The 27,645-nt window shown below is 54.3% G+C and overlaps 3 protein-coding genes across 13 annotated transcripts; 1 reads left to right on the top strand and 2 right to left on the bottom strand.

Annotated features, from left to right (window-relative positions):
* Positions 1-328: 328 nt before the first annotated feature.
* Positions 329-7,688, bottom strand: LAG3 (lymphocyte activating 3). Of its 11 annotated transcripts, none has more exons than XM_082742627.1 (9): positions 7,527-7,688; positions 6,158-6,237; positions 5,699-5,849; positions 5,038-5,321; positions 4,164-4,421; positions 3,495-3,770; positions 1,261-1,503; positions 871-998; positions 329-556 (listed from the first exon to the last, which is right to left on the bottom strand). In XM_082742627.1, the coding sequence occupies exons 2-9, from the start codon at positions 6,213-6,215 to the stop codon at positions 386-388; spliced, it is 1,569 nt and encodes a 522-aa protein (XP_082598753.1). In that variant the 5' UTR covers positions 6,216-6,237; positions 7,527-7,688; the 3' UTR covers positions 329-385. The 11 variants fall into 11 exon arrangements, with proteins under 11 accessions (XP_082598753.1, XP_082598750.1, XP_082598745.1 ...); XM_082742624.1 differs by having other exon boundaries at positions 5,038-5,324; positions 7,527-7,678; XM_082742619.1 differs by having other exon boundaries at positions 5,038-5,324; positions 6,158-6,352; positions 7,527-7,672.
* Positions 7,689-8,007: 319 nt separating this feature from the next.
* Positions 8,008-12,893, bottom strand: PTMS (parathymosin). The gene is made up of 5 exons (XM_082742654.1): positions 12,318-12,893; positions 9,227-9,298; positions 8,938-9,016; positions 8,734-8,795; positions 8,008-8,563 (listed from the first exon to the last, which is right to left on the bottom strand). Exons 1-5 carry the CDS (start codon positions 12,360-12,362, stop codon positions 8,513-8,515), a joined length of 309 nt encoding a protein of 102 aa, XP_082598780.1. The 5' UTR covers positions 12,363-12,893; the 3' UTR covers positions 8,008-8,512.
* MLF2 (myeloid leukemia factor 2) lies at positions 12,081-27,413 on the top strand. The gene is made up of 10 exons (XM_082742653.1): positions 12,081-12,150; positions 21,971-22,988; positions 23,540-23,617; positions 23,872-23,998; positions 24,255-24,290; positions 24,924-24,977; positions 25,374-25,502; positions 25,671-25,830; positions 26,392-26,604; positions 26,856-27,413. Exons 3-9 carry the CDS (start codon positions 23,568-23,570, stop codon positions 26,577-26,579), a joined length of 744 nt encoding a protein of 247 aa, XP_082598779.1. The 5' UTR covers positions 12,081-12,150; positions 21,971-22,988; positions 23,540-23,567; the 3' UTR covers positions 26,580-26,604; positions 26,856-27,413.
* Positions 27,414-27,645: the final 232 nt, after the last annotated feature.

A 27,645-nucleotide genomic window follows, 5' to 3' on the forward strand; every position in this document is an offset into this window, starting at 1 on the left:
GTGTGGGATGGGGTGGGCCAGGGGAAATACAAAGGAAACCAGGGCAGCTAGCATAATACAAGCAAAGGACACAGAAGAGAGCTTTAGAGGTAAGGGGTGAGGGCTTTTTCGGAGCTTCAGAAAAACGACTACCAGGAGAAAGAGAGAGAAAGAGCAAGAGAAAAGACCAAGGCAGAAAGAATCACGAAGAGGCCAGGAACAGAAAAGAGGAAGATAAGAGAGATTGGCTGAGGAAAGTAGGTCGGAAGGCTGAGGTGGGAGAAGGGAGCCCCCAGAGGCTGGGCAGAGATAAGAACCTTCCCTGGACAAGAAGGAGTCAGACTCGGGCTTGCTGCTGATGGGGAGTTTATTTGGACCTAGTTGTGCGGATCTGTGGGCTTCCAGGTCAGAGTTTCTCTGGCTCCAGCTCCAACTCCGGTTCCGGCTCCGGCTCCAGCTCGGGCTCTGGCTCCAGCTCCAGTTCCAGCTCCGGCTCTTGCTCCAGCTCCCCTACCTTGCTCTGAGCCTGAGGTGGGTGAGTCCCATGCTCCAAGGCAGAGAATCTTCTCTGAAGCCACTGTGGGAATCCGTGGAGGGCCGGTGGGGAGAAGGATGAAGGGAAAGAGAAAAAGGAAGATGCCGAGTGTGTCTGTTCTTTCCCAGCCTCCTGCCCTTCCCTATCCCTTTTCTCAGTCCCTTCAAGCCTCCCTTGGGTCCTCCAGGCACAAGGAGTCCCTGGAGAGGCTTAGGAAGAGGGGGGGGTGCTCTGAAGGCAGGATGAGGAGTCCACCTTGATCATCTTCCCTGAGGAAGGGGTGCCACTCAGAAAACTGAAGAGAGGGGAGGCCAGTGGCTGGCGGGGCCTGAGGGGTGTCCCCTCAGGTGACTCACCTGTCTTCTCCAAAGGTGAAAGCCAAAGGCTCCAGTCATCAAAAGCAGAGAGAGAATACCAAGGATGAGAAAGAGAGGGAGATGACCTGTTTTGGGGGCACCTGGGACCCTCTCAGAGCGCCGGGCACCTAGAGAAGAAGTACATTAGGCACAGGGTCAAAGGATATCTTGCCACCCCTCATACGTTACAGAGGCAGACATCAAGGCCCGGAGTTTGGGGATTTATCCAGGATCATGAGCTAATGAATGGCGGAAGGGGGTTGGGGCCTGAACAAGAGCTGGAGGTTAGAAAGAAAAGATGTGGAATGCGGGTGGGCGGGGAGGGGTCTGGAAAGTGGGATCAAGAGGACTGGCCTGGAGCAGGTGCCGCGGCATTGTGGGGTCTCAGACCTGGGCTAGCCGGCTCAGAGAGGTGCACTGCTGTCCCAAGAAGCCTCTCCCCCTGGTACACCTGGCACTGCCAGGGCTGGGAAAGGAGTCTGGCTTCCTGTATCTCCAGCCAGGGTCCCGAGGAACCTCTCCAAGACTGCTTATCTGGGGGGCTCCACACAAAGCGCTCTTGTCCCGAAGCCGGGGTCACCTCACAAAGCAGTTTTCTCAGCTTGCCAGATAACCCGAAGGATTTGGGAGTCACTGAGAAAATCAGAGGGAAGAGATCTTTGGGGGCCCGACCCCCTTACTTGAAACCATAGACTCAACTTCCCAGTCCCTATCGCCTGGCTCTCACCTGGGCTCTGATTGGGTGAGGTTGAGGGGAGGAGATCGGGGGTCAGGGCCAAATTAATCTTATCAAGACAAAGCTCTGGGCAGATCACTCTGCAGTTCAAAAGCTATCCAGGCTCTTTACTGCCTTCGGGGACTATTCAAACTCAAGCTGGCCCGGAAGGATCACATAACAAATACCATCTTGGATTCTCTTACACAACTTTCTACTCAAATGCTCAGAAACCTCAAGATCCGTCAGGTGTGTTGGTTCCCCCACACACACCTTACACTTTTTTTTTTTCTTTCATGACTAGGCTCACATTGATGCCCCCTGAATGAACTGTGCCCTCTTTTCTGAATGTTCAGAGAACAGTGAACTGACCCGCACATCTACACACAGAGCATCTCAAAGCTGTAGAGTAAGAAGAGAGAGGGCAGGGAGCTGAGCATAGCGGTGGAGGCACCTGAGGGTTTGGTGACACAGACACCAGACCTTAGGCCCCAAGGCTGGCACTTGCTGGCCGTGTGACTTAATCAAAATCCCTTCTCTATAAAACAGGGGCGGGGTGCCTGGGTGGCTCAGTGGGTTAAGCTGCTGCCTTCACCTCACGTCAGGATCTCAGGGTCCTGGGATGGAGCCTCACAGCACAGCAGGGAGCCTGCTTCCCCCTCTTTCTCTGCCTGCCTCTCTGCCTACTTGTGATCTTTCTCTCTGTCAAACAAATAAATAAAATCTTAAAAAAACAAAACAAAACAAAACAAAACAAAACAGGGGCAACAATCTCTTCCGGTGAGCTGTGGTGCAGAGAAGCTGTTCAAGTAACACAAAACAGCTGACCCTCAAGAAGACCTTGGATGGAGAAAATTGGGAGGCTTTGTGGGCTGATTGGATGTGGAGGAAACAGGAGGCCAGTTTCAGGGGGAGTGGGATGCAGTTACTGAGAGAAAGGCTAAGTCAGCAAGAGGACACATGGTGTGAGGAAAGGATGGGGCTTGGAGTGAGGCTGGGCTGTGGGTATGCCATATAAGCAGAGCTCTCCTGGAAAGTCAGCATTGGCCCTAAGGAGATGTAAGACCTATTAGCATATTCACTGATTTGCTGAACCAATGTACCTTTTTTTTTTTTTTAAAGATTTTATTTATTTGACAGAGTGGGACACAGCGAGAGAGGGAATACAAGCAGAGGGAGTAAAAGAGGGAGAAGCAGGGAGCCAAGCAGGGAGCCCAATGTCAGGCTCCATCCTAGGACCCTGGATCATGACCTGAGGCCCTCAGACACCCCTAATGTACATTACTGAGCACCTACTATGAGATGTTACGGTTCAGTGACCACAGGTGAACACAACATACAGCCCAGCTGTCGTGGCTTATAGTTACTAATCCATCAACACATACTTTCTAAGTTTTTGGGTTTTGTTGTTTTGTTTTGTTTTTTTCCTGTGTTTACGTTATACTCTCTTAAAAAGAAAGAAAGAAAAAAAAAAGCCCTTGCTCTGTAAATATTTGCTGACCAAGGGACTGATTTATTAACTCCTCCCAAATCCAAACCACTTCCTGCAAATTGAACCAAAGCATTGGTCCCCAAGTAGAGGAGGATTCTAGAGATAGAGTCCCCCTCTTTTGAACCATTCAAACTTTTGCCACCTCTCCTTTTAACTTCTCAGACCCTCCTCCCAATTCACAGCAGGGGAGTCCCTTAGAGGAGAGTGGAATGTTCACCTAGTGACTCAGGGGAGATTTTCAGTTTCAGTTCTTTATGTGGGGGCGAGAAAGGAGGAGGCCACCAGGGTTGCCTCTGTGACTTGTGCCCACTGGCCTAGTATCAGGAAGCGGATCTGCCCCGTCTTGGCCCAGCCAAGGCCTGGCCTTCCTGTCCCAGCTCTCCTGTGATGGGAGTTCCTTTCCCACTTGGGACTGACCTGTGATGACTGCCAGAGTGACCGTAGCACTGAGCTGCTGTCCCTGCAGATGGATGTGGCAGGTGTAGGCCCCCGCCTGGGCCTGGCTCACAGCCTCCAGTTGGAGGGTAAAGTTGCCATTGTCTCCAGCCACCAGGAGGTCAGGGCCTCCCCCTGGAGGGCTCCACTTGGCGGTGAGAGAAGACTGGGTCCCCACACCAGGGGGCAGGCGGCAGGGTAGGTCCACCCTGGAACCAGCTCCAGCATATAAGGTCAGAGGCCCTGAGGGCTCCAGACCTGGGAAAGAAGGAAAAGCTAAAGTTGAGGCAGAGAGGGGAGGTACAGAGAGGCTGGAGCAGGGAAGTGAGGCAGAAGAGCAAAGGAAGGGGTCTGGCTCTGAAGAGCCCAAGGGAGCAGAGTAATGTGGGTGAACTGAGGATGCTCAGAGTCCCCCACGTGGGCCAGCAGGAGACCAAAGGCTGCCAGTGAGGCTGGATGACCCAGGGAAAAGTCGGTAGTGGGGAAGGCAGCTGAAATGTTGCAAAGCGAAGTAAAAGTGAGGCCCAGAGCATTCACGGTGGGCCCTAGCTAGCTGCTGGAGACCTGGTCTGGGGACCCAGAAGTAAGGGTGAGGTGATGGCGGGCAGGGAGGGGTTGTGGCCAAGGGTGAAGGCAGCCCGAAGAAGTTACCCAGAACCGTGAGGTTGTGCGTGAGGGAGACATTGAAGCCATCTCTGTAGGTGAGGATGCAGCCCCACAGCCCAGAGTCTGAGGGGCTGACTTGGGGCAGGAAGAGGAAGCTTCCAGCTAAGTGGTGATGGGGGGACTCCCGAACAGGGACTCTGCCCCGGAACCAGTGCACAGAGGCTGGCAGGTCCGGGCGGCTGAAGGAGCAGTTCAAAATGACCCAGTCGGAGATCCTGAGGGACCTTGGGGGGCTGGCAGTCACTGCTCAGGGATAAAGGTTTGATTAGCCCTACCGCAAACACCTGTCTTCTCCTAGAAGACAAAAGGCAACCCTCCTCCCACCACCATCCTGCAAAGCCGCCTTCCCCGTCCCCCCACCCCACTTCAGTCCAGTGCCTGGTACCTGGAGATATTTAAAATGGATGCTCTGGGACCTCCTGCCTCCTTCCCCTCCCCCCTACACCCCTGCCCCCCCTTCCCTTTCTGCAGACTTTGCCTGAGGATCCCCACTAAGTCCACCCCCTGAGCTACAGATGTCTGAAATGAGTCACTCCAGCCCTGCACTCTCCCCCCAACCCAGGGGTGCCTCCCCTCCTCCACCTGGCACTCCCAGTGTGGGTGGGGGAGGGGAGCTCCAGGGTGAGACAGTCTCTCCGTAGGGTTCTCTCCCCACACACGTGCTCTCCTGGGGGGACCCCCTTCCACTCTGTTCCTCACCCCCTCCCGCTCCCCTACTGGGGACTCTCAGCCGGGCCCCGGGCACCTCCTGGGAAGCACAGCTCCTACCCCCGGCCCTTCCTGCCTCCGGGGCGACGGGGACCGCGGCGCCCGGCCTCAGCCCCTCCAGCCCCGCTCCCCGCGGCCCGCCCCCACCTACTGGAGGCCTGGCCCACGCGCAGACGGAGGCTGCAGGCGAGGGAGCGGTCCCGGAGGTGCACCGCCGCGCGGTAGTCCCCGGCGTCGGCGCGTCGGGCCGGGCGCAGCCACAGCGAGAAGTCCCCGCGCTGGAGGCCGCGCTCTTCCAGCCGCACGCGGGGCTGCAGGGGCGGCCTCCCGCTGCGCAGGCCTCCCGGCGCCAGCATCAGCACCACGTAGCGGCGAGGCCCGGAGCCCCGGGCGGAGGGCGCGGCGGGGCGCAGGCTGGGCGCGGGAGCTGGAGGGCTGCTGGGCGGGAGAGAGGGACGGGGATGAGAAATTCGAGGGCGAAGAAGCCTGCGCCACTTCGAGGAGGAGGAAAGCCACCCAAAAGGAGATCTTTTGCCCGCTAACCGTCCCCATGCCCGTCTCCCCTCGGGTTGGACCAGCGCCACCCACTCTCTGGAGAGGCAGGTGTGGAAGGGATGCAGGTGTGAGGGGAGCAGTCTTTCCCAGGAAAGGCAGCGGGGCGGGCGGGGTGGGGGGGAGCTGAGCCAGTGGCTTCAGATAGACTGACAGCTCAGAGGAGGAGACCGATGGCTAGACTGGGCCTGGGGTTATGAGTAGGGATGCCAATGCTGTTGGATTTGGGGGATCCTGTTGCCCGAGTTAGGGATGCATACCTGTCTGGTAGATGGTGCCAAGTGACCCCTGCGGTTCGCAGAAGGCTGACATCCTGGGGAGGGATTGTGGGCCTGCAGGGGAGCTGAGCGGGAGCCCCCTCCTGGGCCCACACCACCACTGGGACCTCTGTCCTAGACCCTGGAGCTTCCACTGGGGAGGAAAAAAGAGGCCAAGGGGAGGGGCCATGAGCCAAAAGACTTAGGAGTAGAGAAGAAGCCTCAGTTACCTGAAGGAAACACAGGGCTGAGGAAGACCTTGGGTTTCTGTCCCTTCCCCACCCAATGGGAAGACTAAAGAGAGGCTTTGGGGGCAGAAGGACTGCCCCAAGCAAGGCATTAGAAGAATCCACCCAAGCTAAGGACCTTGGCATCTCTGAGGTCCAGACATCCCTGCTGACCACCCCCTCCCCACCCGTGGGTCTGAAGGGTAGCCCTCCCAGAGGGTCAGCCCCATCTTACCTGGAGCCACCCACCGGAGTTGCAGAAGCAGCAGAACCAGGAACCGAGCCTCCCACATCTCCCCTTGGGCCTGGGCCACGCTGAGCCCCCAAAGGGAAGAGGTCAGAAAGAAGGGAGGGACAGATGGACAAAAGAGAGTTCTGCAAAGATTTGGGGTGGAGGAAGGGAATCTAGAAGAGGGACAAGGACAGAGACCTAGAGATAGAGGGAAGAGCCAATGACTGGAGGCTGGAATCTAGAGGCAAGCTGGCCAGATCAGGCAGCAGGAGTTGGGGTGGGGGGAGGGGAGGTTCCCTGCAAATGGGCAGGGCAGTGGCAGAGAGTAGAGCGGAGGCAGGTGGCTGTCTTGAGCTGGGAGGCAGTTCTGCTGCTCCAGGGCCCTTGCCCCTGTCCTTCTGCCTTCCCTCCACCTTCCCCACTTCCCCTCCCCGTCGCCCCCCCCACACACACACCCCAAGGCTCACAGTTTCGCTTCGCAGTGGAAAGTCTGAGGGGGTTGATTCCCAGCAGCATTACCCTCCACTTCTGTGGTGGCGCTCCCCTTGTTTATTTCCTCAGTCCTGGGTGTCCCCGCCGAACCCTCCCCCTCCCCCACCCATCTGACTATTCTTCCTATCCTGAGCCTTCTGTGTTCTCTCCAAGCCATTTCTTCCTGGACTACCTGCTTGCCCAACTCTAAGCTGCTACTCCAGTCCCAACATTAACACTTTCTTCTTGACAAACCCTTTTCTTGGTACTCCTCTTCTCCCTCATTCCCTTAATCTTCCAGGACTTTCACTCAGCCTCCCCACCCATCCCATGTCTCTTTGGGAATAAAGCAGACCTAAAGATGGCAGGTGTGGGAAGGGGCACCCCAAGTCCCTGGAAAAGAAAAGCTACATTATAATGAGCCTTCACTATATACTAGTAAAGATATGGGGTGGAGAGACTGTATTGGATACTTTACAAACAGTAACTCATGAAATGTATCCCCCATTGTACAGATGAAGAAACTGAGGCAGGCTCAAAGATTAATTGACCAAGGTCAGTTAGAGAGTATGAAACCAAAAGGTGTCTGTAGTCCAGATTCTGGGTGAGTTATGCGTGTCCTCTTGAAGAATGGTGGGGTCAATGTGTGTCACACCCACACACACTCCTCCAGTTCAAGACCCCTATGTGCTCGGCAGCTTTTCCCAATCCATAGGTTTTAACTAACAAGGCAAGGGAGATAGGGAGAAATTCTCGAACAGAGACCAAACTCAAGTAAAACGGAGACAGAACTAGAGAAGGAAGTCTGACTGACAGAGGGGAACTCTTGCTCCCCACCCCACCCAGCCGGAGGAGCCTGGCCCAGAGATGGAGTGTGAGTGCAGAAGACCTTGTACCACACCTGGGAACCACAGGAGGCCCTGGACTTCTCCCCTGCCCAACCGAGTGCTCACTTCCTGCCTGGTGGAGGACAGGTTTGATGCCAGACAACTCTCTCTCCAGGTCCCAGGAGGCGGAGACCCAGGCCTCTCATCCCTCTCCCACTTCAGGGGCGGGACTTCCTGTTTCTGAGGCTGCTTCTTTGCCTGGTTCAGCACAAGAGAGCTGGTAGCTTTCCACTGGGCTCAGCAGTGTCTAGACCTGGTGTGGGCTAGCAGGGAAGTGTGTATGCTCTGCTGGGGAGGAGCATCCCCACGAATCCAAAACCAAGAAAGAAGTTAGTTCTCAAAGAAGCTGTGGGCTCCGTGTCCAATCCTGGAACACTGATCTTGTCTTGAGTGGTTGCTGGTAGCAGGGCTTGGCTGCTTTTTTATAGAAGGGTCCTGATGGAATGTGCCATCTGCCACCCCCCTCCTCCCTGTCCCGGGAAAGCAGGAGACAGGTTAAAAACAGAAGCGCGACCGTTTCTTTATTAAATTATACAAAAAGGGGAGGGGAGGGGAGGGGGGCAGCTGTGGGGCTCGGCCCCAACCCTGGCCCCACCCCGGCCTGGCGCTGTCTGAGAGAAGGGGATCTGAGGGAGACCCAGGGATCAGGCAGGGTAGGGATGGACAGGACATGAGGCTGGGATGCAGAGGTGAGGAAGGAGAGGCTACTGGAGGAGGGGTGGGGGAAGGGAGGAAGAGAGCAAGGACAGGAAGAAGAGCAATTGGGACCAGCTGGGGAGCTCAGATGGAGCAGGTCAAGAGGTGGAACAATGGCAGAGTGAGGATAGAAGGGGCAGTGTCTGGAGAGGCGGACATGAGAAAGGCTGGGGACAAAGAGGGTGGCAGCTCTGGTGCAGGGTCCAGAGCCAGGAGCCAGGTGGAGAGTGGCTGCACTCGTCTGTTCCCACCCCCACCTCCAGGCCCTGAGGGGCCTCCCACCCCCAGCCCATTGGCAGGGGGCTCAGGCCGACGCCCCATTTTCTGTCTTCTGCCGCTTGGGATCCGCTTCATCCTGTGGAAGGAGAGTTGGGGTAGCTGCAAAATGGGAGCGGGACCTCCCCCAGTCCCTGCCCTGCTCCAGCCCCACCCCACGCACCACAGGGATCCAGGTCCAAGTCCAAAGGGCTCCCAGCCCCTGCTGCATCCCTGACAGCCCCTCAGGCCCCACAACCCAGCCCAAACCTCCTCTTCAGCTGCTCTCTTCAGCGCGGGCCCTTCGTCGTCATCTTCTTCTTCTTCCTCATCTGAGGAGCCAGAAACGGGTCATTGGGGAAGGGCAGGAAGCTCTGGCACAGACCCCCTGTGGTTGCCCTCAGCCCTGCTTCAGGTCTTCAAACCCACCCTGACTCAGTTCCTTTGAGCCCAGCCTCCCCTGCCCCTCCCCACCTTCTTCTTCCCCTTCATCCTCCTCCTCTCCGTCCTCAGCAGTTTCTTCTTCTTCCTCCTCGGCTCCGTTCTCCTCCTCCTGTGAGGACAGAGAGAGGGGAGAGGGAGCAGCGTCAGGCTGCCAGGTGCCTCCACCACTACCAAGGGCACGGGCGTCTGGAAGGGCCAAGGGTGGGGCAGGAAGGGTTGGGAGGGGCCATAGCCAAGGCAGGACCCAGCGTCCCTCAACCCCAGGGAAGTGGAGGGGAGCCCCAAGTATCTTCCCCCAACCCCTCCAACCCCTCGGCACCTCCACCACTTCTTTCTTTCGCTCTTTTCGGCTGGCTTTCTCCTCCACCTTCTCTTTCTTCTCCTTCAGGTCCTGCAAGAGAGAAAGAGGTCACCTTCCTCTCACCACAAATGAGCTGCAGCCGGTCCCTCTCGCCCCGTTCTCCTACTGCAGTGAGCTTAGAGGACTGGGAGAATGAAGGAGTTGGCTACAGTAGCTTAGAGGCAAAACAGAGGTCCCAGGGTCCTCAAGGCCACAAGGGGGCTGGGACCGGACACCTGCCCGGAAGACTCAAGGGAGGAGGGAGAGTGATGAAAACAAGAGGAATGGATGGCCAACGTAACGGCTCTTCACTCCCATCAAGTTCTCCAAAATCTCACAGGCTGAAGAGTTCAGCTCAGCAAAGCAAATCCCCTCCATCTGCTCTCAGCCCTGATGCCCCACCCCCTCTTGAGGGCCCTCCGCCTTCCTGGCCTGCCCCCTCCCTGGCCTGCCCCTCCCGCTGCCTTGCTCTGCCTTTTGTCTACCTCTGGGGCCTTTTCCTGAGTCCTCTCTCCTGGGCATCCCTCCCAGCTTCCCCCTCAGCCTCCTTGAATGCCTTTGTTTCTCTGTCCATGTGTCCCCCTACTCCTCAGGCTCCTCCGTGGCCAAACACCACGGGAACAGGGAGAGCAGCCCAGCAAGACACACACCTACTTCAAACCAGTTCGAGTAGTTTCTTCCTCCCTACATCTGGCAGGTGGTGTGGGATGCTGTGCCCCTGACGCCGGCACTGGTGTGGTGAAGGGGTAGAAGTGACCATTTCCAGGGGTAATGTCGATAAAGGAAACGTGGAAGGGAGAGGGTACTGGACATGGTAGATGAAGAGAGACAAGGTCTGTGTCTGGGCTGGGCTGGGCTGGGCTGGGCTGGGCTGAGATGAGACTGAAGATGGAGAAGATACCTGTCTGGGATACCCTCCCTCCTTCATCCCCCCAGGAGCCCAGCAGGCGCACATTTAACGTCCCATTATGCTGTGACTGATGGAGATGCTCCTGAGTCCCTTCTCTCTGGATACCACCCAGTGTCTTCTAGTTTAGATTCCAGTCCTCTTCCCCCACCAACCCTCCCCAACTGCCCATGGCAGGCACTGATCAGCTGTGGGTGTCCCTGTGTGATCTGATCTGGTGTTGGCCTACAACTCTACGTATCTGATTCCATGTGGATGGAAGTTTTCTGTGCGAGTAGATCACCCTGGAGGGTGTGTCCTTTCTGGACCAGGATCAGGGACAGCAGTAGGGGTTGGTGCAGAACGGCTGACCTGGAGGGACACTCAATTCCCTTCTCCCTCTAAGAGGAAAACAGGACACCGGACCCTCTCACTGCAGCTCGGTTTCTTCCTGCCACTTCCCCCTCCTCATTTCTTTGCCCCATGGTTGACAGGGCATCTCTACCACCTGGTGGGCTTTCCCTCGCATCCTGGGTCTGTCCTGGGCCTGGAGAGGGGGGGAGGGGCTGGCTGGTTGGCTTCTCTCCAGGGGCCCCAGCACCAGGTCAGTCTATGCTCCCCTGGCCTGAGTTTCCCATCTGGGCTGCCCAGACAGAGGAAGGGAGGGAGAATTCTAGGAAGGGAGGGAGGGAGACTACGAGAGACCAAAGTCCAAGGGGCCGGGCCCTCTCCTCCCCTGTCCTGTCCTTCTGGTCACTGTCCTTCCATGATCCCTTTTCCAGGAGAGTATGTGACCTAGGTCTTGTGCTAAGCAGCTCTCTGGCCTCATTTACTCAACACAGGCACACACACTGACACAGGGTGACACCGATTCACACTCGCAGCTACAAGAGGAGGGCCCATGAGATCCGGAGACACATGGCCTGGGTCTGGGCATTCTGGCACACACTCCTGAGACGCACCAGGGCACAGGGGAGCCACTCCGCACTCACAAAGCAGCAACATGGCTCCAGCACATCCGCGTCTCCACATGCACACATGTAACTGACACGGGCAGTCCCACACACTCGCTGGATTTCAGACATACAAAGACACCTACTCAGCGGAGTCACATGCCACAGCACAGCCCACCGGAGGGCCCCACGGCACACCTTAGCAGCTCTCACACATAGCCCCTCGCTGCCACTGCCTTTAAACCCACTGGTGGCCCCCTTTCACTTCAAGGGCCTCTAGGAGCCCTCTGTGACCTCCTCAACAACCAACCCCATCCCCCCCAACCCCATACAAGTCGGGCTCCCAGCCCCCAAACGTTGGCCGAATTAATTTCCCAAAGCGACACTCAGCAGGCTCCCTAGGGAAATTAGAGGAAGGCTGGAAGCGAGGCAAGGGCAAAGGGATGGGGCCAGGAAAGGGAGCCGATGTGAACAAGGACGGCTGGAAGCAATGTCTTGCAACGCTGAGCTTCAGCTTTCTCGAAGGCTATTCCCGCCTCCCTTCATGATTTTTAGAAATCCAAGACTCTTTAAGTCTGTCTGTGTTGGGGGGGAGGGGGGAGAGGCTGGTGGGGGCTATGGAGAGAAAAGCAAGCTGAAGGCCAGTAGGGGGAAGAAATGGATACAGACGGAAGAAAAGGAGAGGAGAAGACAGAGAGACTAGCCGTCCGTGGAGAGAAGCAAGAGGCAATCGGGCCTCGAGGGGAGGGGCCCGAGAGCAGCCTCCCGGGAGAGTCCTATTTACTCTGGAGGATCTCAAACCGCTTAGCGGAGGAAAGGTGAGGTCAGACTGGAAGGAGAGACGGGGAAAGGGGGCGCGGAGAGAGGCAGCGGGGGAGGGGCACGGTAAAGTGAGCCGCGGCGCGCTCCGACGGGAAGCGGACGGGGTAGAGACGCGCGAGCCGGAGCCGGAGAGGGGTGGGGACGGCGACGGGGGCCGGGCGACGGCCGAGCAGCGAGGCCGGAGCGGCGGCGTGCAGCGCTCAGGAAGCTAGAGGGCGCTGGCGGGAGCCGCGCGAAGCGGGGTAGGCAGCGCCGGGCAGGGGAGCGGGGAGGGGGGGGAGGGTGAAGAGGGGTCCACCGGGACCCGGCGCCGGGGCAGCGTGGGGCCGTCGGGGACGGCGTGGGGCGCAAGACCGCGCGGAGCCCGGGGGTCGCGCGGGGTCCGGGCCGGCGCCGTCCCCGCCCGTACCTTGGCGCTCAACTCGGCCGCTGCCTCCACGCTCTTCTCCGACATGGTGCCGGGGCCGGGGCCGGGGCTGGCGGGGAGCCGGGGTCCCGGGGCCGGGACGGAGGGGCCCTGGACGGCGGAGGGTGGCCGCGGCCGGAACCTGGCGCGGTGACGGCGGCGGCGGCGACAGCGGCAGCGGCGGCCGCTCAGCAAGCTGGGTCTCTGGAAGAGGCGGCAGAGGCGCGCGGGGTGGGGCGGGGGTGGGTCTGGAACGGAGACCCGCAGGGCTGCGGCCGTCCGGAGGGCGGGTGGAAGGGCGGTGCGGGCGGTGGCCGGCGCGCTCCGGCAGCGATCGCTCGGTCCTCGGCTCGCCGCCCCCGCACCAGCAGAGCTGCCGCCGACCAGCCGCTGCCGCCCCCGGGCAGGGAACCCGCTTATAAAGGCGGCGCTGCCCGACGGGAGGGGCTTCCCAGGGGTGGGGCTGGCGGGAGCTGGGAGGAGAGGAGAGGGGAGGGGGATGAAAGCGGAGGTTGGCGAGGTGGGGATAGGAGGATGAAAGCGAGGGGAGGGAGCGAGCGAGAGGCGGGAGGGAGGACAGGACCAGAAGGGGGAAATGGAGAGACTGACGGTCTTGGAGAAAGGAGTGGGGCGAGGAGGTGGGAAGGGGTGGGGTTCCTGCAGGGAGGGACCTCTCCGAATCCCGACCTACTGCCTGCGAAAGTGGAGTCTTTTGGGGGCGGACTAGAGGGATGGCCAGAATCCTTCTGACCCTCCCCCTCACCTCCAAAGAAACCCTGAGATTTTGCCAAGGGTTGGGGTGGGAGAAGCAGATGGAAAGGCCGGGCAGGTATTTGAGAAACCAAAAGCTTAAAGAAGAGGAAGAGGGTGGCGGAGCTACTTCCACATCACGCTGGTTTCCCCCTCTCGTCTTGCATCTCCTTTCTCTGGGTGGCCTTAAGAGGGGATGGGAGGGCCAAAAGGGCAGTCCACCCTCTGTCCCGGCTGGAGGCTGACTTTTGTGAACCCTACTGGGTTCCGCCCTTCCTGGATCTTTCTGGAGATCTGGAGGAGTCAGAGGCCCTCCAGGCTCCTTCCTTCTCTTCCATGTTGGACCTCTACGATTTCACCCATCTCATCTCACTAGTCTTTGGTCTTTTTCTCTTCATTCCAGCTCATTCACCTTGACCCAGACCCCTCCCTCACAACCATTTATCCCTCACATCTCTCATACTTGTGTAGGCTCTTCCCCGCTTTTCATTCCCCTCTTCTTCCCTTCCATCTCTGATCTCCCTTCCCCCCTGTCCCGGACCACACTGTTCCTGTCTCATCTGAGTCTGTCACCTGGCCCTGTACCCTTGGTGATTCACCCAACTTCTCTCTTCAGGTCCTGATTGGTTTACATTTTCAATTTGCTTTTCTCTTTCCTCTGCTGCCATCTTCCCCAGCCTTTCTGGATTGTATTGGCCTCCTTTGCAAGGGGTTCAGGCCTGGAGTTCCGGCCCCACCTGGTTCCACTCATCCTCAGTTCCCGGCCCGCAGTCTTGGTATCTTTGGATCATTTTGAGAAGCTTGGGGGTTTCAGGAGCTGGATGTATTAACGGCCAGGAAGGTGGATGGAATGGAAGGCTAGGGTTTGGAAAAAGATATCGTTGGTGTGTGCGCACTTCTGTATTTGTCTATCATTATCATTGTCTTTTCATTTTCCTAATAAGAAAGACACTGATCTATCATCATCATTTGGTATCTGAGTGCTTAAATATACCATCTTTTGGTCCTATGGCGTACACACCTCCCAATTTCTCTTTCTCACTCTTCCCATCAGTTTCTCAGTCTCCATCTCCTCAAAAATCTTGGAGCCCCACCCAGGTTTTTCCTTGCCGGACTCTGATCATCTTTCTTTGAGACCTTCCCATCTCTATCTCAGTCTGTTTCTCTCACTCACTGATGTCTTTGGCGATCTCTGACCCTCTCCATCTCTGTACTCTCCTGCTTCATTTCTCTCCCTCTCCCCTCTCCTTTACCCCCCACCCAGTCTCCTGTCTCGCTCCCTCCCCGGCACGCTCTTTCCTCTCCCTCCCACCCTCCTTTCCTCTTCCCCTTCTCCACCTCCGAGCCCCGCCTGCCGTCTCGGACACCCTGCTGGGCTTTTACCCTGTTGCCCTGGTAACCGCCCCCCACTCCGGTCACCTCCAATCCCCTCCCCCCCTCCAATCACCGCCACCGACAACCTCCATCCACCTTCCTCCTATTTTCCCTGAGAGCCAATAGAAACCCTGTTGCCAGGTGGAATGCTCATTTGAATCAGCCAATCCAGGAGTCTAACTGCTTGCCCTGCCTTATATGGGGATTTGAGGAGGGCCACTCCCCCCATTCCAGCCCCACAGGGGACCAGCCCCTCCACTGTCCTTTCTCCCCGCCCTGGAGAGAGCGTGGGACCCTCCCGGTCACCCTCGAATAGGGGCCTGGCCTCCCATTTCTCTAACTGGAACCACCGGGGTTAGTGTGGGGAGTGGGCCGGACTGTGGGCTGGGCCTCTGGGCTGGGGGTGGGAATGAGGTGTGATTAGGAAAGGGAGGCGGAGGGAGCCGGGAATTTTGCCCAGGGAGGGGTGTCTGGGAGCGGAGGCAGCTGCAGTGGAAAATTCCAGGGAGATGGAGAGGCAGAGAATGGGAATCCTGCCCCAAGGCCCAAGGGAGTGCCTTGAGAATCTAAGAGTTTGGACACTAGGGTCCCCAGGGACCACAGGAAAAAGATCCAGGAAGCAGAAAGCCTAGATTTAATTTCCTTCCTGCAGGGGAGAACCATCTCTTATCCTTTCCTGCCTGGTTGGACAGCAGACCGGGTCTCCTGAGTCTTGGCTTCATAAGAAAGAAGCTAGAAGTGGAACTTGGGATGAATCTGGAGCAAGCGGGATGCTGAAAGCCTAACCCCATAGTCCTTAGGGTTAGTCTCTGAGCCTCTGGGGCCGGTGGTGTTAAATGGTGCCAGCTAGTGTCTGCTCCTTCCAGAGAACCACGTCTGAGGCCTTGTAGAGGCTTGCCTATTCCTAGAGTTCCACTACTCCTCAGTCCAACTGAGAATTTCTCCCACTAGGTGAATGGGGAAACCCACTTCTTACACATTTTCTGGAGGTGGGAAAAAGGAAGCCAGGTGAGAACAAGGGAGGCATGAGCCCCCTGGAAACCATGGCTGCTGGCCTGACATCCTAGAGATTTATGTCGTTACTGTGTGAAAGGCGTTCAGTTCAAACTCTTGCCATCTGATTCTTAATTCTTGCTTGTCTCCAGCTTCCTGACTTTTTTCAGCTTGCCTGTTTCTCTAATAAGTTAAGTGCTAAGGAAGGCCTGGTGATCCTTGGGGGCATTAGACAACAGAAACCTGAAAGTTAAACCTCTCCACTCCTTACTGTACTTTTTTATCCCCATTCCAGTTGCAGTATAACTCATTTTCTTTTCCTTACTTTTCCTTTTTCTTTTCTTTTCTTTCTTTCTTCTTCTTCTTTTTTTTTTTTTTAATCGTTTCAAAACTCAAGTCAGTGGAGAGTTGAGAGGGACTCCTAGAGAGAGACCTAAACCAGCCTAGGTTTGATCATGTTTGTTGACTGCAGGAATGTTCCTTAAGAAAGCCTCTTTACCGGGCACCTGGGTGGCTCAGTGTGGTAAGCCTCTGCCTTCAGCTCCGGTCATGATCTCAGAGTCCTGGGATCAAGCCCCACATTGAGCCCCACATCGGGCTCTCTGCTTGGCAGGGAACCTGCTTCCTTCTCTCTCTCTGCCTGCCTCTCTACCTACTTGTGACCTCTCTCTCTCTCTCTCTCTCTGTCAAATAAATAAAATATTAAAAACAAACAAACCAAACTTGGGGGCTCCTCCTTGGGTCAGACACTGTGCTCTGTGATGGAGACACAAAGCTGAAAAAGAGATGATCCTTTCCCTCAAGGAATAGATGGGAAGAGCTCAAAGCACAGCCAGAATAGGGACATGCAAGGGCTCCTGGGTGGCTCAGTTGGTTAAGCCTCTGACTTCAGCTCTGGTCATGATATCCGGGTCAGGGGATGGAGCACACATTGGGCTCCTTGCTCAGCAGGGAATCTGCTTCTCCCTCTCCCTCTGCCACTCCCCCTGCTTGTGTGCATTCTTGTTCTCAGGCACTCTCTCTCTCTCTCAAATAAATAAAATCTTTTTTAAAAATTAAAAAAAAGTCCTTTGGAAAGGGACACGCATCCAGCAGTCTTTCCACTAGGCAGATAGAACACAGTCTCCATGGGTACACTTTTCTAGAATGTCTCCTGGATCTCTCCTGATTTTACAAATCCTTATCCATCGTTCCCAACTCAGAACAGGTTCTAGTCATTCCTCCACCCTGTTCCTCCACCCTTACCTATTGTCTCCTTCGCCTGTGCTGAATACCTAGCACGATGCTAGGCACCAAAGAGGAAGAGCTCAATAAATCATTGACTTCCTAGCCCTGACACACCATTTTGGCCTCATTCTCAGAGCCCTCTCAACCTTCTTTCTTTGAGTAAGCTTCTCTCTGACTTGGAATCTTCTAACTACTGATGTCCTGGCCGCCGCTGTCTTTTATGCTATCATCCTCACAACCAAAAGTTGTGTGGCTTTCCCACTTCCCCATGAATGTTCTCCCTAGCTAGAAGAATTGGTTTTACCATCCTACGTCTCCTCCAAATTTTCTGATTGGCTTTGTAATTCTCCCTGCCCTCTTCCTGACCTTCTTCACTTTTAGACCAAGCATAGTTGCCACTGCCCAACCCTCTACTGCCCTCCTTTCTGTTTCTCCTCCTTGCCTACGCTTTTCAGAAAGCCTTCAGAGGCCTTCAGAAAAGTCTGGAAGGAAGATCACATTTATAGTCTGTCCAATAATTTTTTTTTTTTTTAGAAATACATTTACTTTTTTTTTTTTAAGATTTTTTATTTATTTGACAAAGAGATGGCAAGTAGGCAGAGAGAGAAGGGGAAGCAGGCTCCCCGCTGCCCAGAGAGCATGATGTGGGGCTTGATCCCAGGACCCTGAGATCATGACCTGAGCGGAAAGCAGAGCCTTAACCCACTGAGCCACCCAGGTGCCCCTGCCCAATAAAATTTACTGTGATCATGGAAGTGTTCTATATCAGCACTTTCCAATACAGTGGTCACTAGCCACGTGTGGTTAAGAACCCTTGAAATGTGGCTCCTGCATCTAAGAAACTGCATTTCTTAAAGGTTATTTAATTTTAATTACATTTAAATAGCCACCTATGGCTAGTGGCCGCCATATTGGACAGCAGCACTTTATACCTCAGCCATAAACTGTCTCTTCTTCATCCACCTTCATGCCCTTCTCCATCCCCAGTGTTCCATAGGTAGAATGGCGAGAGCAACTCTGGCTGCCGTGCTGAAGGTCATCTGGGCTGTTGTCATACACTACCGTCGGTGCAAGTCTATTCAGGGTTCCCACACTTTTACAGGTTAAACAGACGATGTGCCTGAGGTAGAGGACAGAGAGTAGAAATGAAAAGTCTAGAAAAGTCTAGGGGAAATGTTATGGAAGTGACAGCTAGAGACTCCTTTTGCCCACAGGGTAAAAGACGGGAGGAAGGACCCAGGAACCAGGAGGAGACAATGACAGTGGTGCCTGAACCCTCCCAGGTGACTGGTCTCAAAGGTCCTGTTCTTACTCTTCACAGTCTCCCTTCTGGTCATCAATCCCTCGCTCCTCTGGAGCTCCTCAAACCCTGCATGATCCCACTGAGATTCTCTCGCTTTCTAGTTCAGTTAAAGGTACTGTCCTCCACCCATTCATTCCTGCCAGGGGGTCATCCAAGACCACCTTTTCTTTCCCTCCCCAGCTCCTCCACTTTCTAAAGATTCCTGGAGTGCCTCCCCTTCTGTCCAAACTCAGTCCTGTCTCTGCTCCAGGGGTGCTGACTTCCTTCAAAAAGTAGGGTTTTTGACCATACTTTAAGAATTGGTGTATCTTCAGCACTCACCTCCCTACCTGGCATACAGCAGAAGCTCAAAAATGTTTCCCAAAATGCATAAACTGACTTTCTACCTAAAATACAAATCGACTAAAGAATAAATAAAACAAAATACAAACCGACTATTGCCATTTCCCTACATAAAACCTTTTGATAGCTTCCCTAGGCCTATAGGATGAGGTCCAGAAGAAAATAGGGCCCTTTGAGGACTAGTCCCTTTAAACCTAACCTATGTACCCTTCTCTCTCAGCACTGTTCCATCAAAAGTTTTGCTTCATCAGTTTTTCTACTCCTTCCAATTCTTCCCAAATGGAGCATACATCTGTGCCTTTGCACTGATCACATTTCCTGCTTGGAATGGTCTCCTGGCTTCCCCAGCCCTGTTCCCAGGTCACATTCCCTCTTCTGAATGGCTTTTGCCCTCTTAAAATACATCTTTCTACTGCAGCCTTCATCACAGGATTATAATCAATTCCATGTTGCCCCCTCTCACTAGGCTGTGAAATTGCCAGGGCAGAGACCACATCTTCCTTGCCTTATTATCTCCAGCCCCTAGCACCACGTCTGACACAGAGTAAAAAGCTCAGTAGATCTTGATAAAAACTGTCATACATGTAGCTCAAACTTCAACCCTTAATGTCCATGTTAATCACAAGGTGTTCTGCCTCCTTCTGGATATCTTCTTGAAAAGATCAGACAATAGGGAGTTCTTAAGACTGAAAATTTCAAATTCGGGGCCCCTGGGTAGCTCAGTTGTTAAGCATCTGCCTTTGGATCGGGGCATGGTCCTAGGGTCCTAGGATCGAGCCCCACATGGGGCTCCCTGCCCAGTGGGAAACCTGCTTCTTCCTCTCCCTCTGCCCGCTGCTTGTGTTCTTGCTCTTGCTGTCTCTCTCCCTGTCAAATAAATAAATAAAATATTTTAAAAAACAAAACCCTTCAAATTCTAAGCTGACTGTTCACATTAGCATATCCACTCAAGATGGTCTAACAACTAATATCTTGTGGTCAAACTGCCTATGGAATTCACTTATTTCTACATCTCCTCCTACTTGGGGTAGTCAGCTGCTGAAGGTAAGACCATCTGGGTCAGTTACCCTGTGTATCCACGTGGTCAGGATCTTACAGCTAGAAACGATTTCAGTATATTCTTAAACCAATACTTGTCTATTCTCAGTCAGTGCAGCAAGCAGGATGGTCATTTCTTTCTCATTCAGGTGCCCAGGTCAAAAAAATCTGGGAGTCATTCTTGACTCTTCTCCATCATACCACATCCATCCATCAGCTGATTCTGTTGGCCCCATCTTCAAAATCTATCTAGAATCTGACCACTCCTCTTCCTCTGCTGTTTCAAATCTACTCTTAAGACATCACAGGGTCTCACCTGGATTATGGCAACAGCATGCGAATGGTCCTTCTGTTTCTGCTGTTGTCCCCTCAATAGTCTGTTCTCCATACAAGAGCCAGAGTGATTCTTCTGTAGGTCTAAAAAGTCCCAAATGATACAGCTTCTTCTTTCTCTGTGGCCTTGTCTCTTACTACTGCTCTTCCTTTCATTCACATCAGTCTAGGCATACTGGCTTCTGTGTTGAATATACTAAGCATACTTCTGCCTCAGGGCCTTTGCACTTACTGTTTCCTCTGCCCAGAATGCTCTCACCTCAGCTTTCCTGAGCTTGTTAGGTCTCTGCTTCAATGTCATCTGATCAGTTAGGACTTCCTGGTTACCCTAAAAAGCAACCACCACTTCCCAACTACTTGCTTATTCATCTGTCCCCCTTCTCCCATGTTTTATTTTTATCTGTGTCACTACTGTATTTCCAGAGCCAGGAATTTTACCTGACACCTGATGGCATTCAATATTTGTTAAACGGATATGGAGTTGAAAACAAACTGAAAAGTTGATTTAAAAAAAAAAATGCTCGAGTCACTTTGTAATCTTACTCTGACCTGATGTCCACAGTACAACTCTATCTATGGCAACTTAGCACTAATTTTCAGGTTTTTTTCTCTTTTCCCCAAGACATATGCATACACACACACACACTCAGTCACACCCATTCACTTTGGCTCTTCAGGCAAGAAATTCCGTCTCCCCTAACTCACACATCATTGCCCCAGCCCCACTCTGTTCCAATATCCTCCTGTCCTGGGATTGCCCCAAATGTATGACCTTCATCTAAAGAGGGTCCCTTTCCTGGCCCAGCTCTACTCTCACAAGGACTTTCTGACTGTGGCTCCATCAGACAGAGCAGCAAGTGTAAGAACCACACTGTTTCTCTTCCTTCCCCAAATGCTGTCCTACTTGTGCTAAACCTCACTCCTGGCAGGGCCCACTGTCCCTCCTACATCTTATACTATAAAGGACACTCCAGTGACAGAGAAATTTCTTTTCTTCAGAGTTCACTGGACAGAGAAGGAAGGAAGGGAAGGGAAGAGAAGGGAGAAAGGGAGGAAGGGGGGAAGGGAGGAAAGGGGGAAGGAAAAGGGAGGAAAGGAATGGAAGGGAGGGACAAGGAAGGGAAGGGAGAAGGGAGACAGACACAAACTCTGGTTGTGGGAGACATAAAAGTCACTTGTAAAATTACATTCCTTCCATTTTTGGAGTAGATAGTTGCCTATATGGCAAGTCTCTGTGGACTCTGGAAATGAGCTCTTCCATGTCCTTCTTCATCCCCACCTATTCAAGAATTTCTTTTTAATCTCAGACAAAGTCCAGGTTTGGAGCTTTCTCTCATGGTTAGAAGCTAAATTGTAATTTGTAAATACTCCTAGGAGAGGTAATACACTGATTTAAAATCAGGCAAAGGTAAATATGACCAATACCTGATTCTTAAGTTTTATAAGGAAGAGGAGAAAGGTTTCTAGGCATCTAAAGGCACTAGGTAGACAGAACCAGGTAATGGAAAAAGAAAAAAGGAGGAGGCCGGAAGTTAAGTTCTATCTCCTATCCAATTCTGTGAAGGCTGGACCTAATGGAATGAGAAGGGAAAAGCTGGAAGGTGAAAGACCACACTAGTTAAGTCTGGGCCACAGAACTTTGAGAAAATACCTGGTCACCTGTCATACTGCCTTTGAGGCAAGAGGAAAAGGGGCAGTTGCAGGGTGGGATGTCCAGAGATAGAGGATCTGGAGAATAAATTTAAAAGCTTTTACTAAGTCTGTTTTCCAGAAATATCAATGAAAAGCAAATTTGCTTTTATTCTGTCTTTATCTTTGTTTGGTTTTGCCAGTCTGACAGCTTCTAAATTATCTTTCCCCCTCTGTCTCCACTATTGTTTTTCCCTCTTTAATAATGATCAAGTCCAAAGAAACCTGAGAAGCCCTGCTCCCAGTATCTTTTCCTGAGTCACCAGGGACCCCCTCCTTCTTCACCCCTAGGGAAGTATTGGGAACAAGTCTTTGGCATTGTCAGCCTCCACATAGCACTAATATGGCTAGCAGCCAGAGTAAAGAACAGGGAGAGTTAGAGTTTGGATGAGTCTGGTTTAAAGTCCATGGTAGACAGTCCAAATTCCCCTGACACCCTGGGGGAGGGCCCTTCTCTCCAGTTGGGCCAGATTTTATGCAAGACATTTAGTATGTCAAAGTTTCAATCTTTGGCCTTGGAGACGGGTCTTCTGGGTCTGATTTCAGCTCCGCCCCGGGTGATCCTGGTTAATGGACCTTTTCACCCCTTTCTTCTCCCCAATTTTAGACCCTTGACCTACCTACCTGACTAGAGGCAAGAATGATCCGTGCGGGACTAGGAGCTCTTAAGGACACAGCAATTAGAGAAAAGAAAGGGGAGAGACTGGCACTAAACTAAACAATTTCAGAACAACAACATTTGCCCAGACCGACCCTTCACACAGGCTAACTGAAGGGTCCTGGAACCTCGCCAACGCCGGTCCCAGCCTGGCCGAAGAGCGCCACCTGGCGGCCTGCCCTCCCAACCTGGATTCTCTTTGGCCCCGCCGGAGTTCTCGAAGGCAGAGCTAGACAGGGACAGAACTGTCACCTCCCCCTCTACGTCATTCCGAGGACCCCGCCCCTGCTTGGAACGCGCCTCCTCCCGAAGGGACTGGCCCTTAGCACCTCCCCCGCAGAACGGCCGCCCAGCTTCCCTCTCGGGCTGCAAGCCGCTCGGGTAGAAAATCTGCTTAATGTTCCCCCCAGGATCCGCCCCACCTCGTCGCCCACAGGGAGCCCGCCCCTCCCCTCATGGGAATCTGCCCCCCCCCCCGTCCTCTTCCTTCCCCTAATGGAATGTGCCGCACCGCCCTCCCTCACCCCGTCCCTGCGGAGGAAGGGGCGCCCCTGCTCTTGCTCCGCACCCTCACAGGGAGCCCCTTCCTGTCCAGAGCCCAAATCCGGGTTGGTGATGAGGCCTCCCCTCCCCTGGTCCCTGGAGGACCCCGCAGAATCACACTCCACCGCCCCGGGACCGGGCCCCACCCCTCTCCCCTTGTCCGCCAGTGGGCGGAGCTCTGCGGGTCCAGCCCCGGGGCGGGCGGTCCCATCGTGACGTCACTTCCGTCCGGGCCTGGCCGCGGTTCGGGCTCCGTGGGCCGAGGCGGGGGGTACGGAGGTGGCAGCCGTGGGAGGAGGCGGCGCGGGAGGCCGAGAAGAGCAAGCCCGGACCAATCCCGCGTCTCGGGCCGCAACCCCCGATCCTGCAGCGCACCGAGAGGCTAGACCGGCCGGATGGGCCGCTGAGCCCGAATCGGGGACCGGTGAGGCTCGAGCAGAGCGGGCGGCCGGGGCGGGAGCGGGCCCGCGGGACTGCGGGGTCTAGGAACCTGCGATGCGGGGAGGGGAGAAGGCCAGGCCCGTCGCTTCTGCTCGCCCCGCGGGGAGGCGGGGGCCGGGGGATCGGCGGACTGGGGCGATGGGGATAGTGAGGCCAGCCCCGGGGGAGGCCAGGCGGGTGGCCGGGGAAGAAGGGGGCGAGGGCCAGCCCTTGGGATTCGCATCCGGAACCGTGGCGTTGGGGGAGGTGGGGGGGGGCATGCTTCTGGCCAGGGCTTTGGGGAGAGGATGGCTGTGAGCGAGGGGAGAGAAAACTGCGAGGCTTGGAAAAATTTTCCACGGCCCTCCTTGAGAGGTTTGAAGAGCTCTTCTCTCCCTTGAGGGTGGTGTCGAACACCACCTGGAGAGGGTCTCACTGGAGTTTGCGCGGCTCGCTTACAGCATTTGGAAGGGACAGTATTCTGAGAGTCTCTACACGGAGCCGGCTATGCAAAAGCCCGGCTCCGTCCGTAGCTGAGCCTCTGCATCTTTACAGTGTGGAGCCCCCTGGAGCTAAAGTCAGGATGTTCCGCTTCATGAGGGACGTGGAGCCCGAGGATCCCATGTTCCTGATGTGAGTATTCCCTCCCCCTCCTGTTCTAGAGCACTCATCCTACTCCACTTCAGGGCTCTAAGTAGTTCAGACAGACATCTGGGTTCCCATGGCTAGCATTGGCTGGAACCAGCTGGATACTCGGCTCCAGCACAGACTCAGAGAGGAAATAGGCATCTGTGCCACTGTTTCCCTAGGACTTTTCCATTTTGTGGGGGAGGAAGGTTTTGACTGCTTGGCCCCTCCACCATCCACACGGTATACTCACTCCACAGGGACCCCTTTGCTATTCACCGTCAGCATATGAACCGAATGTTGTCAGGTGGCTTTGGATATAGCCCCTTCCTCAGCATCACAGATGGCAACATGCCTGGAACCAGACCTGCCAGCCGTAGGATGCAGGTAATGGTGCTCTGACTTGCCTGAGACCCAAGGAAATGCTGGGGGTGGTTAATAGGGTCCTTGATTTTTCTTGCACTTCAGCCAACTTAGCAAGTGCAGTGATCTTTTTTAGGAGTGGAGGAGGGGGTCTGGCAGAAGGGCTGTGAACCCATTTTGAGAGGAGGATGGAAAAAAAGCTGAGGCCATGGGCTCCGTTTGGGATTATAGGGAGAGAGGAGGACGTGGTCTCTAATTTGTTCTTTATCTTTTCTTGTAGACTGGGGCTGTCTCCCCCTTTGGGATGCTGGGAATGGTGAGTCCTGATGTCCTCGTTTCCTTCCATTCTCAGACATGCTGTATACACTTAGATGTTATTTCCAAATGTGGCTCCCTGGAATAGTAACCCTAGAATCTTTTTAGAGTGTTTGCAAAGCTCTGGGCCTGTTGTGTGCTAGGAGTCCTGTGGGTTAGAGATTCTAACTTATTGATCCCTGCATTCTAGGAGCCATCCCTGTTAGGAGAAAGTAATTGCCTTGCAAAGTTTGTCTTTCTGAGGATGGAGATGCAGTTGAAGGGCCAACAAAGATGGGCTTTTGTTGTTGTTGTTGTTGTCTTTAGTTTTATGGCCAATCCTTTTATAGGTTGGAGTCCATTTACTTGGGTGTGCTTCCTAAAGATAGGAGGAAGTAGGACAGTCGGGAGAAAGAAAATTGGATCAGTGCAGCCATAGAGACTGAAGAGGAAGCCAGCAGTAATACAGGAAGGGAAACACAAAGAGAACATTCTATATTCTGGTCATGCTAATGAAGAGACAGAGCAGTTGCTCCGTGTGGAGGAAGAAGAGACAGGGAAAGTGTAGCTGTGTGTCTGTCTAGCAGGTACCTAAAGAGACCATCTGAGCACTGACTATGCTTTCTTGACTCTGTTTTCCATCTCTTTGCTGCAGTCGGGTGGCTTCATGGACATGTTTGGGATGATGAACGACATGATTGGGAACATGGTGAGGCTCTGGCCCCATACGTTTTTGCAGTCTTGTTCTCAGTAATGACTGGCAGCACCCTTAAGTCTTCGGAGGCAGGGGCAGGGAAAAGTATGGTGACAGGCTCAAGCTGGCTGAAGACACTGAACCCGGAGGCCACTGGATTCCCTTACCTGCCCTCACGCCTGAGTAGGAAGCAGCAACAGCAGTCTTTTAAGTGTGCAATTAGGGCTCCATGTCATCAGGTCCCTCTTGTTTATTATTGGACTCCGAAGAATTTGGGGGGTGCTGATGAGCCCTGAGGTTTTCTCTGTTCCCAAGTATCATGAGAAAGTGGGGGACAAGAACAGGCAGCTGAAGTGTGGGATCCCTTCCTCAGAGGGGCCATTCAGTCCTGTAGTACCTTTTCCTTCTCAGGAACACATGACAGCTGGAGGCAATTGCCAGACCTTTTCATCCTCCACTGTCATCTCCTACTCCAATACGGGGGATGGGGCCCCGAAAGTCTACCAGGAGACATCAGAGATGCGCTCGGCTCCAGGCGGGGTGAGTTGGAGGGCCTCTCCTTTCCCAGAGCGGGCAGAATGGAATAACACACAGAAAGCCTGGCTTCCTTTTTCAGGATTGGGTTGTGGGTGGTTTGTCTGTCCTGGCTTGGTGTAGCCAGGGCTTTGGAAGGGGTGGCTCAGTGTGCCATGTTCTGCCTCATCCCAGATCCGGGAGACTCGGAGGACTGTACGGGACTCAGACAGTGGGCTAGAGCAGATGTCCATTGGGCACCACATCCGAGACCGGGCTCACATCCTCCAGCGCTCCCGAAACCACCGCACGGGAGACCAGGAGGAGCGGCAGGATTATATCAACCTGGATGAGAGTGAGCCTTCCTCCCTGCTCCATCACCCTTCTGACTCCTGGCCCAGTAGCCCCTGTTCTGGTTCCTAGGAGCTAGAAGATAGAAATGTTCTCTCTCTACCTCTGTAGATCTTTCTTGGCAAAGTTAGGGGTGGGCCCCTGGTCTTACCTCACTTGAGCCTTGTCAGCTTCGGGGGCTAAGTCAGGTGCTGGCATTGTCCTCAGTAGGAGGGGCCATCTGTCAGGCTCTCCCCCCCCCTTTTTTTTTCAAGTCAACAGATATTTATTAAATACTTACTGTGTGCTTGGGATGATGCTCCTTAGCTTAATAACTGTGCCTTTCCTAATTTTTTTCTTCAGTAGTCACACTTCTGGTGGCTTCCATATTGCAATCACTGTTAGCTAGTGGAACCAGATACTAAGAAAAGAAATTGCTGCTCTTCCTCAACACATCCCCATGCATAATACTTTCCAGGCTTTGCCCTGTTTCTTCATCTTAGAAGGCTGTGGCTCACTCTTGCATCTGCTTCCAGAAGCCAGCCTATATACTTAAGTGGTCACCTCTGGTCTCTGTGCTCTTCAGGTGAGGCCGCAGCATTTGATGATGAATGGCGGAGGGAGACGTCCCGGTTCCGGCAGCAGCGCCCCCTGGAATTCCGGCGGCATGAGGCTTCAGGGGGTGGGGGACGAAGGGCTGAGGGGCCTCCCCGCCTGGCTATACAGGGACCTGACGACTCCCCCTCCCGACAGTCCCGCCGCTATGACTGGTGAAGGCCCTAGGCCCTCAGCCTCTCTTGTAAGTCCTGAGGGGGAGGAGTAGGTGAGGTGTGGAGCACGGAGGGGGGTTGAGGAGTAGACCTGTGCCCAGGCCTCTGCCACGAGGAGGCAGTAGTCCATGTGCCCAGCAGATGCTGCCTTTTGGTGGTATAAGTTTTCTTTGGTTTGGAAAGAAAAGAATGCTGTCCCTGGAAGAGGGGATTAAACGCAACTCCCCACTTTTATATTTGTCTGTCTTTTGACCCGTGCTCTTTTCTCTTCCCCTTCCAGGTACAGGCTGAGAGGCTGAGAAATCCTCCCCTGGAATAACATTTTCCTCTCCAACTCCCACTCCCAATTTAATATTAAATTAACAGGCAAGCTGGCCCCCACCTCTCCCTGGGGGTCTCAGGGAGAACCTTTCACTGCCCCCCTTTACCTACTTTTTCCTTCTTTAATCCCCTACCATGATGACTCCACTTCTCCTCTATCTGCTAACTTGATTTTTCATTTTGCTGCTCCATCTTTGAATCTCCTCACCTTCCCCATTCTACCCTTGTCATGCATTGAAGGGGCTTTTGGGGTGAGCTCTGGGTTTAGGGGCTTCCTCCATCCCTCAGCTACCTTGGGTCTTTTGCCACCTCCTCCTCAGATCCCCCCTGCAGGGGCCATAACCCGCATTCGGGGCTGTGTGTGGAGGGAGAGGACTGGCTCCCAACCCTTCCCCCCTTCTCCCCCAGCACATCACAGAAATCTTCCCTACACCTTTCTCTACCTTTATTTTTTGATTTGTGCAACTTGGAACTAGGTGTTTATGGAATAAAGGAGAATGGAAAAAAAAAAAAAAAAGACCAAGTAGAATTCTGGCTGTACTTTTTGATCTTGTCCCGGTTCAGTTTCAGCCCTCCTGTCTCCCAGTTCCCTCTTGCCTTCCCTCTGTCTCCACATGTGGCCTTCTTGAGTTCAAGCCCAGTACCTCAGTGGTAATGACCGTGGCCCTGGCAGAGCCTGGCAGATAGGAACCAGCTGTGGAAGTCAGCTGGCCTAGGGCGGGTGGGTGAAGACACTAGCAGTGGCCTTG

This window comes from Mustela nivalis (genome assembly GCF_964662115.1).
Source record: "Mustela nivalis genome assembly, chromosome: 7".
In the NCBI taxonomy this organism is placed as follows: domain Eukaryota; kingdom Metazoa; phylum Chordata; class Mammalia; order Carnivora; family Mustelidae; genus Mustela; species Mustela nivalis.

What these genes read in the sequence shown, in the direction of transcription:
- LAG3 (XM_082742621.1), bottom strand. Translation starts at nt 6,670, where the DNA reads ATGCTGCTGGGAATCAACCCCCTCAGACTTTCCACTGCGAAGCGAAAC. An exon ending in GCACAACCTCACGGTTCTGG is followed by an intron (nt 3,771 to 4,163) that starts GTAACTTCTTCG and finishes CTTCTTTCCCAG; the next exon opens with GTCTGGAGCCCTCAGGGCCT. An exon ending in TTCACCTTTGGAGAAGACAG is followed by an intron (nt 557 to 870) that starts GTGAGTCACCTG and finishes GGATTCCCACAG; the next exon opens with TGGCTTCAGAGAAGATTCTC.
- PTMS (XM_082742654.1), bottom strand. Translation starts at nt 12,362, where the DNA reads ATGTCGGAGAAGAGCGTGGAGGCAGCGGCCGAGTTGAGCGCCAAG. An exon ending in CGGCCGAGTTGAGCGCCAAG is followed by an intron (nt 9,299 to 12,317) that starts GTACGGGCGGGG and finishes TCTCTCTTGCAG; the next exon opens with GACCTGAAGGAGAAGAAAGA. An exon ending in AGAGAGCAGCTGAAGAGGAG is followed by an intron (nt 8,564 to 8,733) that starts GTTTGGGCTGGG and finishes CTCCTTCCACAG; the next exon opens with GATGAAGCGGATCCCAAGCG.
- MLF2 (XM_082742653.1), top strand. Translation starts at nt 23,568, where the DNA reads ATGTTCCGCTTCATGAGGGACGTGGAGCCCGAGGATCCCATGTTCCTG. An exon ending in CCTTTGGGATGCTGGGAATG is followed by an intron (nt 24,291 to 24,923) that starts GTGAGTCCTGAT and finishes TCTTTGCTGCAG; the next exon opens with TCGGGTGGCTTCATGGACAT. An exon ending in TGCGCTCGGCTCCAGGCGGG is followed by an intron (nt 25,503 to 25,670) that starts GTGAGTTGGAGG and finishes GCCTCATCCCAG; the next exon opens with ATCCGGGAGACTCGGAGGAC.